Here is a 14,079-nt window from a genome sequence, read left to right on the forward strand (position 1 = left end):
AATGTCTCAAAGCTAAACTATGACCCTAGATCCATCCATTTCGAAATTACATATGCTTGAGTGACTCACACACAAAATTTGGGGAATATCTTTGGCAATATCAGCGACCCCTAACATTTTTGGTACCAAGTACCAGTTTTGTGAAAGACAATTTTTCCATGGACCAAGAGTCAGGGTGGGATGGTTTAGGGATGATTCAAGCCCATTACACTTATTGTGTGCTTTATTTCTATTATTATTACATCAGCTCCACCTCAGAGCATCAGGCATTAGATCCCAGAGGCTGGGATGCTATGTGTCTATGGAAGTGCCTATGGAAGCTGGTTTACGCTAGGGCTAGTATCACTGTACACGTTTCAGAAGTACTCCTTCTACCTGTCCAGATGAACTAAATGCTTTCTCTTTAGGTCATTCCACGTTTTTCTTTTCACTCTTTGCTTAGCTAAGACCAACTAGCCTTTATGATGCAGATTAAATTAGCCCTTCCTCCAGAGAGTCATTCCCAAGTTTCCAAACATGCACCCCACAGAATCCAGTAGCCATCTCTCTCACCATTTTCTGTATACTTCATTGTACTATAAACTCCTTGAGGGCAGGTCCGTGTCTTTCTCATCTTTGCATTTCAATGTCTAACAGGGTGCCTAGCCTGTAATAGGCCCTCAGAACTGGCTGAAGGTAATTAAGAAAAGAGGTAAAGTGTTTTAATCTCAGTATCTGACTGTGTAAAATTGTTTCAGCTTTTGCCAGCCTAAATAAGAATGTGGCTAATAACTCCTAAAGACTGAACTGAGGCTGTTGTTCAGTTAATAAAGTAACAAGTGTCCGTAAGCCTCTTTTCGGTGTTTAGGGGCCTTCAGGAGTCCTGTAATTACTAAAAAGGAAGGCCAAGTATTGTCAAGCTCACAGAAACTTACGAGATTTAGCTCATACCATGATGCCCACAACACAACAGGAGTTAGGGATGAATATCGTCTGCCTAACTCTAAAATGATCCTTTATGAAAAGGAACGAGGAAAGACTTCTTTTTTCTAGTTTTACATTTCCATTTCCTCTAGTTCAGCTCTCTCCCAGCACAATTCCCAAACCACCTTCATGTTCCAAGGGCTCGGGAGAAACAGATGCAGTCACTGTAATGGGAATGCAGACTCACTCATTACCACGTCCACTATTTGGCAAAAACACAGTGCATGTTGTTTCTGATACAGCCTCCCTCCTAAGCCACAATATACTGAGGAATAGTCTAACATTATTTGCTACATTATCCAATCTAATAAACAAAGCAACCCTTTATTAGGTATCATCTTTTAGGTAATACATTCGGTCTATTTTAATCCTGCCCTTTTCTTATTTGAACACACCACTCTGCCCTCCAAGTTGACCTCTGGGTTCACAGTAGCCACTGAATGAATGGGTGAATGAATGACCTCTTACAGGCAGCGTGATGGGCCATCACAGCCTCACGGTGACCTCCACACCCCTGCTGGCCCCACTGCGAATGGCTGGTCTGGCACACACCTGGGCTGTGGCTGACCAGGTCTCTCTGTGGGTATTCTCCCGGTCTCCATGCTGATATCTGCAGTGGTAAATTTGTGGACTTTCTTCTTTGATGTGGCCAGGGCCTGGTGGGATACTACGGCTGACTCAGCATATTAACCACATTTCTAGCCGCTGTAAACTTGACGCTTTAACAATTGCCCCATAGGCATATGCCAAAACTCCTTGTCTTAGACAATGTGATTATATGCTTGAGTCACCCTACCTTGGCCTTCTGCCTCACTTGTCACCTCTCCCCCCCTAGGGAGGGAGGAATCCTCTTGGGGTTGTGGAGTCAAGATGTTCAGATACAAACCAACCAACCCAGAGTCCACACCTGCAAGCTTTATTAGGCTCTCACACTCCAGGCCACCGTGTTGCTGTTGTTATTTACTTGCTAAGTCATGTCTGACTCTTAGTGAAGGCATGGACTGTAGCCCTTCGGGCTCCTCTGTCCATGGGATTTCCCAGGAAGAATACCAGCGTGGGTTGCCATTTCCTTCTCTAGGGGGTCTTCCTGACCCAGGGATCAAACCCATGTCTCCTGCATTGACCAGTGGGTTCTATACCACTGAGATATCTGGGAAGCCCTAGGCCACTATACATCTGTCCTAACCACCCCAAGGCCAGGTACTAAATAACTAGAGACAGCCCTTGTGATGGAAAACTGCTGAAATCATTCAAACTAGCCAATTCTAAGCTTTTTATCCTGTTCCTTTCCACAGAAATCACTCACAAAAAAATTCTTAGCCACAGCTCCTCTCTGTTCCTCTCCCCTCCCCAGCTCCTCAACCATACCCCCAGCCCGCCTCCTGACCTGCATCATTGCTTCCCATGTGGCTGCCAATGCCATAGCGTGCCCCTTCCTCTGTGAGTAACAAACTATTTTCTCAATGGCCACGGTCTCCTGATCTGCTGACCTTGCTATATCTCAAATCTTCTATTAACACACTACATTTTAAAACACTCAGCTTCCTTCCTCTTGACTCTCAATGGCCCCATTCTAAGTCTCTGGTGCATCTTCCACGTGGTCCCCCAGACCTGGATATTCCCACCTCAGCTTCTACCGTGAGGTCACCTGGACCCTACACAGGTGGATGATGGCTCAAGGAAGGCTTTCTGATTCTCAACTCGCCGTCTATGCCCCGCCGGGATCGAGAGAAATTCAACAGTCAAACCAGACTTGCTGTCTGGCCACACTCTCCTATCAAGCTGCAACATACTGGTCGTGGGCACTCATCACGGGGTCCCAAGCAAGAGGTGAGCATGTCGTTCCTAACTTTGAAACTGCCTCAAATTTTAAAAAACATCATCTGTGCTCTGGCTGAAAGCCTGGGGCAGAGAGCTGTCTTCCTTCTCTTGCCTTCTTTCTACATCTATTTCTGTTCCTTACCATTCCTGGGCCCAAGAGGGATGGCCTGTCCTCCTTCTCTTCCTGTTTACTCTTATACTGTTCTAAAACCCTATGTTCAAGGCCACCAAGCCTGCCTCTTGATATGTTAAAGAGGGAGGTCAAAATAAAGAAAATTAAGCATATCTTCATCTTCTTTCCCTTCCCTCTCTCTTTCTCCCCTCTCTTTTTCCCTCCTCCCCTCCCTCCCTCTTCCCCGCCCTCTTTCTCTCTCTCTTAATCAAAGATCTAACTTTCTTGTGTATTATACTATCCTCTCCTACACAGAAAGATAAGCTTCATGGCTTAGATTAAAAATGGAAGAGAGCAGAAAGTGATAATTTAAGCAGGAATTTTAATCATTTATATTTGCAACAATGTTATATTAGCTTGTGATCACAATCTTCAATCTTAACTGCAGGTATAAGTCTTAAGACCTCTAAGAAGTGAGCATCACTCCCCAGAAATAAAATCCTTCTCCCATGTCTAGTATAAAAGGTCAAGAAGACAAATGCCCCAAATTACAAAGAATATATATTAGTATACATTACAGAATAAATAATTAGTATATATTAACAAAGTAAAGGTGAAAACTATTCTATAAAACAGGAGTGTAGGTCATTAGTAAGTGGTTCTAGTCATTATATAAAGAATGGTGGATGTGTGGCTATAACATTACATAACCCCAGAGCAAATTCAACTTAGGCCTCAATTTTTAGATACAGTCTAGAAATCTCACCTAAGTCTGCCTTACACTGTCCTCAGATATAACATTAATATTTCCCCCACTTTATAGCTGAGCCATTGTAATGGTTTTGGGAGAGACTCTCAAAAGCTGGTATGTGGAAGTCATTATTTAAAACACATCTCCTCATTTTCTGACAACCTAAGATACTCTTACCCCCCCTAAATATATTCAAATCTGTGCTGAGAGCTTTTCACACATTACAATCCAGCTATCACTTTCACATTTTTTTTTTTCTGCTAAGAGTTGCCTAGAAAATAGATTAGCCAGACACTAGGTGTGAAAACATAAGATATGTGAGAAAAGTGAGGTTTAATATTAAAGTTAAGCAGTGGATTTTTTCTCTTCCATTCTGTGAGTATGTGTGTGTGCACACGTGTGTGTGTGTACACACACGCACATGTGTGTGAGAGCTGGTGCCACCGAGTTTCTCTGCATACGTAGGAGTCCCTATGTATGTACCATGTGTGGGTTCTTATTCTTACTTGAGATTTGAGGGCAAATAACAGGTTTTCCAGTTTTTAGAGAAGGGCCTACAATAAAAAGCTAATTTGGATATGCACAGCAAGAAAGGCTGCAGTGAAATGCCATAAGATGTTAACAAAGGTCGCGATGGGAGTTACGATAGATTGTGTTTCTATGGCCTCTACTTCAAATTTACCACCATGTTACACTAAAACATCTTTAAAATACTATTCTAAGGAATTCCCGAATAAGAGCTTTCACTGCAGTCACCAAATGCTGATTTGGGTTATTTATTAGGACAGTACAGGTAGAGTGCACACATTTAGGACTGTGCCTGTAGGATTGGTTTCTAAATGAAAGGCATGGAATTGTATTCATGTCAGATTAAAGCATGGAAGTTGGCAAAGTATAATGTGGTTTTTATGGGCTCAAGAGTGCAATTCCCAGTTTTACAGATCTTGGCTGCCTGCTAAATCGCTAAGGTGTGTTCTCTCTTTGTGACCGCATGGACTGTAGCCAATCAGGCTCTTCTCTCCGTGGGATTTTCCAGGCAAGAATACTAGAGTGGGTTGCCATTTCCTTCTCCAGGGGATCTTCTCCATCCAGGGATCAAACATGCGTCTCCTGTGTCTGCTGCATTGGCAGGCAGATTCTTTACCACCAGACTACCAGGGAAGCCTTTAAAATATCTCAAAACCATGTTGTTCAAACTTCAGGTAATGACTCATTAGGGGTCATGAAATCAAGTTAGAGGGTCAGGACTAGCGCTTTTTTAAATATTAAATTAGAATGGGAAATATTAGAATATAGCCATTCCAATAAAGATATTGCTTGTGTAAAATATGTGTATATGTGTATTTGTGTATGCATATTAAATATTTGCACACCTATATTCATATATATTAATAGACATGTATCATAAAGACATTTTATAGATTGTAAAGTGAAATATGTTCCTTCTATAGTTTACAAAATCTTTTCCAAAAGTTTAGAAAATGATATTTTAAAATATGCATCACAGGGCTTTAAACATAGCGAGTGTAGCCCAGTGTAGCACACACACACTCGCACACACACACGTGTGCGCGCGCACACACACACACACTTTCTCTGTCCCCTCATGTTTTCCTCTAGGAGAGATGGTGTTTTATTTAACAAAGCACCTCACTGCCCCACTTGCTTCCAAAAAGATGAGCTTTTGGCAAGTTGGAAACAAGGAGAACGAGAATTGCTCTACACAATGAAAAGCATTTTGGGGATCCAGGTCACAACGCAGAGCTGGAAGGAGGGGTTCCAAAGAAAAGAAGAGAGAGATGGGGGAGAACACTACAGTGCCTGGTAAGGGGTGTCTGGAGAAAGGATACCACGGAGAAAGGAGAGAGCAGAGGACGGTGTACTCAGTGTCCAATTTCAGAATTAACTCCTTGTGGCCATGCGCTCTGACACTGTTCTGTGCTGTAACTGACTCCAAAACCACCAGTGAATTCAGCTGCAGACACAGCCCTCAGTAGGTGATACCTTCAGGTTTAAAGAACTGATGCAGACATGGACGTGAGATATCATTTTCCAGTGTGCTAGAAGAAGCTGATTCTTGGATTTCATTTTTACCAGCTGCCAACTCTTTTTCCAACCTCTGCCCCAACCCTACAAGCTCTGCTGGTTACAAGCAGCAAAACAGAAGTTAATGGGTTTCATCTCCTTTTATTTCTAGCTTCAACATGTGAAGAAAATGGATGAAAGCTTCAAAATGGATAAAAGTGAGACAGTGAAAATTAGGAAGAAAAAGAGTCGAGGACATGGATAATCAAACGGAGATCAGTCTCGAGTAACCAGGAGTTTAAACTGGCACTCCCAGGTAGAAAAGCAGGTAAAAAAATAAATTTGTGTGTGTGTGTGTGTGTGCGCTCAGACATCCAAGTCTTTGCAACCCCATGGATTTAGCCTGCCAGGGTCCTCTCCATGGGATTTCCCAGGCAGGACAACTGGAGTGGGTTGCCATTTCCTTCTCCGTGTATCTTCCTGACACAGGGATCGAACCCGCATCTCTCACATCTCCTGCGTCTCCTGCACTGACATCTAGATTCTTTAATGTCACCTGAGTGGAGTAAATCCAAACATTCATGTTTTTATGCCCGAAAGTAAAAGCACTCCCATATGCAAAGACCGTGCTAAATGAGGCAACAAATAAACAGGACAGAATGTCCATCCCTGAGGTATGCACAGAGTAGCTGATGGCATGAAACATGAATGTTAAAAAATAATAAAAAATATTTTTAAATAATTACCAAAGGTTTAGAAAAAATTAATAAACATTGTAGAAGTTAAGAATACAGGATCTATTCTGACCAGTGAAACATTTTTCCAACTTCCAATATACAAAGTTTTCCAACTTTTCAAGATACCTTCTAGCTTGCTCCTAGACACCAGCTACCAGCATATTCAGGGATGTCCCACAAGAATCCCTCCACTTGGTTCTAAACCTCTTCTAAATCCCCCTTAACTGGCACATGCTAATTTGTTTTGGCGTTCCATCTCAACAATGGTACAAAGGAGAGAAGAAGAAAGAATAAGTTACAGGGAGAAGAAAATTTCAACAGAAGGAGCTGAGAATCAAATCTGAGCTATTCTGCCAATGACAGGGGAATAGACACTGGATGAGGGGTTGTTCAAAAAAGAGGTTCAAAAAGAACCTCTTGAATAAAGCGAAAAAGGAGAGTGAAAAAGTTGGCTTAAAGCTCAACATTCAGAAAACTAAGATCATGGCATCTGGTCCCATCACTTCATGGCAAATAGATCAGGAAACAGTGGAAACAATGAGAGACTTTATTTTGGGAGGCTCCAAAATCACTGCAGATGGTGATTGCAGCAATGAAATTAAAAGACGCTTACTCCTTAGAAGGAAAGTTATGACCAACCTAGACAGCACATTAAAAAGCAGAGACATTAGTTTGCCAACAAAGGTCCATCTAGTCAAGGCTATGGTTTTTCCAGTGGTCATGTATGGATGTGAGAGTTGGACTATAAAGAAAGCTGAGTGCCAAAGAATTGATGCTTTTGAAGCATCAAAAGGTGTTGGAGAAGACTCTTGAGAATCTCTTGGACTGCAAGGAGATCCAACCAGTCAGTTCTAAAGGAAATCAGTCTTGAATATTCATTGGAAGGACTGATGTTGAAGCTGAAACTCCAATAACTTAGGCCACCTGATGCGAAGAACTGACTCATCTGAAAAGACCCTGATGCTGGGAAAGATTGAGGGCAGGAGGAGAAGGGGATGACAGAGGATGAGATGGTTGGATGGCATCACCGACTCAATGGACATGAGTTTGTGTAGGCTCTGGGAGTTGGTGATGGACAGGGAGGCCTGGCATGCTGCAACTCATGGGGTCGCAAAGAGTCAAACACAACTGAGCGACTGAACTGAACTGAATTGAGGGGTTGTTACCACAGTTGAAACTTGGTGGCAGGTGAGGCAGAAGGCAGTCGAGCTGTCGGTGGTCAGAAGCAACCTGCCCCCAAGGCCTCAATTCACTTTATGTAAGAGGCATTCCCTGGGGGTGGGGGAGGGGGCCTTAGTGTTGGGGGAACGGCCACCGGCCTTAGAGACAGAAATGGCCTTGACTCTCTCCTCTGCCATCCACCAGATAAAGCCACGCCCGGCTCCGCGTTTGCTGAAACGGGCTTGCGCCACTTCTGCCTTCCGTTGTTCCCTCCCCTCCCTTGCTCTCAACTGTTCCCCCTTTCCGTTATCAGGTCATCTGGTTCGCTACTCACTGGCTTTATTAAAGACACTTCTGTGGTGCCTTTATGTCACTTCCCCAGGGAAGGCTGCAAACTGGAAGCAGGACCATAGAATCTCAGAATGTGAGCAAAGGAATGAATCTCAGTGATCATCCGGCCCAAGAACCAGAGTCTAAGAGAGGAAACCGGGCTTTCCAAGAGCAGCAGCAACTGACGAACGTCGCCCGAGCCCACCACTGCCCACGCTCAGCCCAGAGTTCCTCCCGCTGTGACACACTCACGCCCCATGTCCAGTGAAGCCTGTTACAGAGCTAGATCCCCAAACCTGAGGCACAGCTGAAGAAAATAAAGTCTAAATCCGAAAGACAGTTGGGTCATTTCTACAGGCGAATGCCAATTATGAAAACGTGAAGTGTTAATTGTGACACTGTGGGGTGCTCAGGATTTGCATCAACTCTGGGGAAGCAGATGGCCTCGGAAACATCGCTTTACCACGTAAAATGGGCGCAGAGCGCCACCTGCTGGATGCCTGGGCTTCAAGGCGCCTGCCAGAGTAGGAACAGGAAAGGCTTTAATTAAGCAGTTTATTTCTTGTTGGTGACTCCCAAACACACACAATAAAACCTAGCTCCATATTGCTCCATATTTATTCCTTTTTCAAATTTACAGTGCTTTATTTTTACCCTTTAATATGCTATGGCTATCTCTCCTTATTAGTAACATAAATTGAGCTAATTTCTTTTTTAAACTTCTTTTAAAATCGTATTATGAACTGTCCACATATACACAAAAGAGAATGGCACAATAAACTCCCATATATTTTTCCCCAAAATTTAAAAATTGTCAAAAATTTGCCATACTCACTTCTCTATCTCCCTTTATTCTTTGCTAAAGTAATCCTAAGTATCATATATGACTTCAAACTTCAGGATGAATCCCTTTTAAAAATGAAATTTTTTTCATAAGCACAATATCATCATCAGAGTTAATATAATTATTCTTTGTTACTATCTAATGCCCAGTCCACAATCAGATTTCTCTGGTAGTCTAAAAACAATTTGTACCACTGGTTGGTCAATTCAGAATCACAAGGATTCGATCTAACAAAGCATATTTAAAATCCATGAGTTCATATACATCTAAAGGAAAATGAGAAAATTTGCCACCAGAAAGAAAGAAGGAGGGAGGGAGGTGTTAGGGTTCAGGGCAAGCCACCCCAAAATATGCCTTACCTGTATCTTGATAATTTTGAATTAAAGTTACTTAAGATATGGCCAACGCAAGAGGGACACTCTGACCCTCTCGTCTGTCTCCCTAAAAAGAGGAAATCAGTCTCCCATGTGGAAGGTGCACTTAATGCCTCTGGAGGAAAAAGGATATCCTTAGATAGCCAGACGTAGGGGACTCAGGGCTGAAAAGTCGGTGTTTACAAACACTGTTACGTCTTTTGACTATTCCAAGCCCAACTGTTTGAGATTCTTCACTAATTGAACACCCAAAACCTGTGTTTCTTTGTCCTGTCATTTTCTCACAAATATATTATTTTTTGTGATAAATATAAAAATAAAATATTTTTGTTTTGTCTATAGAAAAAGCTCCCTGCTTTGGCCGCTTCTTAGGTACCGCTTCTATAGGACCTGCATGCGCACAGATTAAAATTTGTATTTTTCTCCTGTTAGAGTCCAGCCACAAGAACTCAAGAGGGGTAGAGGGGAAATCTCTCCCTCTAACAGAGGGAACGAAGCAACCCTTTCTCATCAGTTAATGCAAGTAGGTCACAAACTCCTTACACTGAAAATTGGCAACTCAAGAAAAGAATTGAGGAAAAAAATACATACCCTGCCTTTCATGAATGAACTGTACTTCTGTGTCAAAGTAGCTCTTAGTGAAGGACAACCTTCTTTACAGAGAATCCCATATAATAAAAGTGGAAGGAATGATAGAGTTATAAAATCTGCATTTTGCAATTCCTGCTGAACTGGTTGACGCTCATCAGTGGATGAAACCATGGGATAAAAGTAAATGAAATGTTGATGGGGAAGTAAATGAAATTTTTGCAATGGTGTTTCACATATCAATGCAGCATATGAAATGCTGTGTGCAGACAAGCAAAATTTCTTTTTCTGATCTATAAAATGTGATAACACCATCTCATCATCTTTAACTTGAAATCAAAACTATAGATTTTATTTTATTTATTTTTTATAATTTAAGGAAGGTGAAGTTAGGGAACTAGAAGACTTCTAAATTGGCCTCTACACGTCCAATAATTTAAATGTAACCAGTTTTTGTTGGGACTTTATAAAATTATACTTGTGTTTATAACTGTTAGGGGCTTCCCCAATGGCTCAGCAGGTAAAGAATCCACCTGCAATGCAGAAGACACAGGAGACACGCGTTTGATTCCTGGGTTGGGGAGATCCTCTGGAGAAGAAAATGACAACACACTCTAGTATTCTTGCCTGAAAAATCCCGTGGACAGAGGAGCCTGGCGGGCTACAGTCCATGGGGTCACAAAGAGTCAGACATGACTGAGTGACTAAGCATGATATAACTGTTACCTACTCTGTAAACTGCAATAAATGTATTTGCAACTATTAAACATTACTTGATATTTTGATTCAAAAAAAAGTCGATGGGGAACCTGCAGAGGAGAGCTCAGGCCGTCATCACTACTCCCACTCAGTAAACTAACACCACTAAAAGTTAATCTCCCTGGTTTCCTTCATAAGTTGTTTACAGTCTGTTTATAGTCTGATTTCAGCTCTTTTGGAGGTTATTTTCTCAGTTTAATACTTACACCTCTATTTCTTATTTTACAACATTATGCAGTATATATACATTATAAATTATTCCTCTTCTCCCTTTTTCTCCCCAAATGAACTTATTTATAAAAGAGAAATATACCTACATACATAGAAAGCAAACTTACCATTACCAAAAGGGATGGGTGGAGGATAAATTAGGAGTTTAGGATTAACAGATATACACTACAATACATAAAAAACAAGGACCTATTATATAGCACATATATACTCAACATCTTGTAATAACCTATAATGGAAAAGAATATGAAAGTATATATGTATATTACTGAATCACTTTGCTATACACCTGAAATTAACATGTTATAAATTAGCTATAATTCATTTTAAAAAGCACACACAATACCATTTAACCTAATCTGTAAGCCCTCACATACTCAGGCCCCAGTGCCTCTCTAGCTTCAGTCCTTACCAAGCTCAGCCCACCTTGATTTCTCCATTTCACCCACGAATGGGTCCCACACTGGCACTGTCAACCTCAAATGACAAACAGGCAGAGGCCAGAAACCCTCTTAGCACTTCTCTTTGCCTAGTTAACCCTTACGCTTCCTTGAGACTTCAACAGAAAGTTGCTTCCTTAAAGAAGACTTCCTTGACATTCTCGTCACAATTTTGAGTAAAATTTGGTTGATTATCTGTCTCCTACATTAAACTCTAAGTCCTAGGGTTTAAATTTGGCTTTGCTCACATCACATCCCCTGTATGTAACTCTGTCACCTGGCGCCAAGTAGACAATTGATAAACGTTGAGTCAGTAAGTTAATGAGTTGCTGGAGGAAAGCGATGTCCAGGTTGAAATCCGAAGGACCACAGGATTTAGAACAGCACCGAGGGGGACTGGGTACTCCACTGTTGCCCTGACTTTTTTTTTTTGCTGAATTTCTCACTTTGAGTAGCACTTAAAATGGTAGCTTTCTTCTACCCAAACTGACAGAAGCCATCTGGAGCAAAATGTTAGAAGTCTTACTGTCAGGACCTGACCAAGACAGCTGCAAAGTTGGGGAGAAAAGGGAGAGCTATCTCTGCTGATGGTCGCTGCATTGCCCATTGTGCCCGTAGCAAGTCAGAACCCATCAAATAATTCCAATGGTGCTCAGTTGGCATTTTGTAAAGTAAAGCCCTTTCAGCTGCTGCTTCAAGTTTTTATCTCCAGTCTCACTGGGATCATCATTTGGGTGCAGACTGCATCAGTGATGAAATTTGTGTGGCACATCTTGAAATGGTAGTTTATGGAAAAAGTATTATTAAGGCTCAAAAAAAAAAACTATATAATTTCTCTTTCCAAGCACAGGGAAAGCATAGACACTATCTCCCTGTGAAGAAGGATCCTCCTAGCACTGAGCCACCTCCCTGCAATTACATTGTCTCCCCAAAACAAATAAAAAGGATTGCCCATCCAATCACACAATTGTGAGAAGTGAATTATTGTTTCAAGCCATTAAATTTAAGGGTGGTTGATTATGCTACAATAGGTGGCTGATGTTTTTTGAGTTTTTTAAATCTTATTAGATGGGTTATAACCTTCAGGACAATGTAAAGGGTGATAGCAAACAACTGCCCATGGCTATCAAATTTTGAAATTTGCATCCACTCCTGGATGTACATCTGGAAAAAATAAAAACTCTAATTTAAAAAATATAAATGTACCCCAATGTTTATAGCAGCACTATTTACAATAGCCAAGATAACAAAAGCAACACAAGTGCCCATCAACAGATTACTGGCTTAGGAAGCTGTGCAACTCATATTTATATCTATATAATATAAATGTATATACATATGAATATTACTCAGCCAAAAATGGAATATTACTCAGTCATAAAAAATAATGAAACATTACCATTTGCAATAATATGGATAACATGGATAGAGAATATAATGCTTAGTTGAATAAGTCAGACAGGAAAAGATGAATACTATATAATATCGCTTATATGTGGAAAACAAAAAATAATCTAGGTGAATCTATACACGAAACAGAAACAGACTCAAATAGAAAACAAACTATACTACACTTACCAAAGGGGAGAGGAAAAGTAAGAAAGGACTAAAGAATATGGGATTAACAGATCCCAAGGACTATACACAAAATAGATAAACAACAAGGATATACTGCATACTACAGAAAATTATACCCAATATCTTGCAATAATCTATAATGGACTACAATCTGCAAAAAAAAAAAAAAAGAATCACTATTCCGTACACCTGAAAGTAACACAATTTAGTAAACCAATTACAGGTGAGGTGAAGGTGCTCGGTCCTGTCCGACTCTTTGTGACCCCACGGACTGTAGCCCACCAGGCTCCTCTGTCCATGGGATATTCCAGGCAAGAGTACTGGAGTGGGGTGCCATTTCCTTCTCCAGAGGATCTTCCCAACAAAGGGATCAAACCCAGGTCTCCCGCTTTACCATCTGAGCCACAAAAATCTTATTATTTATCTCAAAAACGTTGAAATACATATTGAATTCTATGCTCCAATATTCCATCCATCCTCTTTTCAGGTCATCTGCAAACTTAATCATCATGATTACACAGTCAATAAAGTATTTTTAAAATGCTAAATTACCAAGAGGTAATACAAAAGCAGATTAAAAATTGAAATTTTCACTCTCATTTTTTATAATCACTTTTAACACTGTATTTTCTATGTCAGACAATATAAATATTCCTTCCCTTTTTGTCCCAGATTCTCAATGCTCTTACAAGTCCTTACCAACATGTTTTCAATTAGTTTTGCGAGCATCCTTACATCCCATGTACAGTTGGGCACTCTTCCCATCTTCCCCTCGCCCAAATACATATTCTCTTGTTCTCCTAATTTAAATATATTTACATTTTATTGTCTAGTTTTCATTTTTTGAGCATTGCATTTTCTTCCCAAGGTGCCTTCCTAATTCACTCATTTATTTATGCAATAAAACTCTATTCAGCAATCAGTATATATTTGGCAATGTTGTAAGCAACAAGACCTCAAAGATTAAAAGACACGTTATTCAAAAGGCACTGTCTAGTGGGAAAACAGACACATACACAACTAAAACACAATGAGCTGAGTTCAATAAAGAGAAATATGCAAAGGGTTATGGAAGCAGATGTATGCAAAGGAACGATTACATTGATGGTTTCCAAATTCAACCCAGGTAAGGAAGGCAGCGAGGTCTAGAGGGCCTAGGGAGAAGACAGAGTCTGAAAAGGTAATAGGGTCCTGACAGTAATGTGCCAGAACTAGCTAATATCAGCTCAAGAGAGGCACACCTCTTCCCAATCCTGTTTTCAGAGACTTCAGGTTGGTAGTTGAAACTGCCCATGGAGGAAGTATTTACATGACAGAAATTGGCAAATGCTATGGACCTAGGCACTTTGATGGGAGAGCCAGTTG

The 14,079-nt window shown here is 40.9% G+C and overlaps 1 protein-coding gene across 1 annotated transcript in view; it reads left to right on the forward strand.

The window, feature by feature from the left end:
- Positions 1 to 8,168, forward strand: part of MCHR2 (melanin concentrating hormone receptor 2) — a 62,752-nt gene extending 54,584 nt beyond the window's left edge. Inside the window, 1 exon segment of the mRNA XM_043890151.1 lies at positions 7,953 to 8,168. Within this exon segment, the coding sequence (XP_043746086.1) occupies positions 7,953 to 8,168 (216 nt within the window).
- Positions 8,169 to 14,079: the final 5,911 nt, after the last annotated feature.

This window comes from Cervus elaphus, chromosome 28 (assembly GCF_910594005.1).
Source record: "Cervus elaphus chromosome 28, mCerEla1.1, whole genome shotgun sequence".
Classification (NCBI taxonomy): domain Eukaryota; kingdom Metazoa; phylum Chordata; class Mammalia; order Artiodactyla; family Cervidae; genus Cervus; species Cervus elaphus.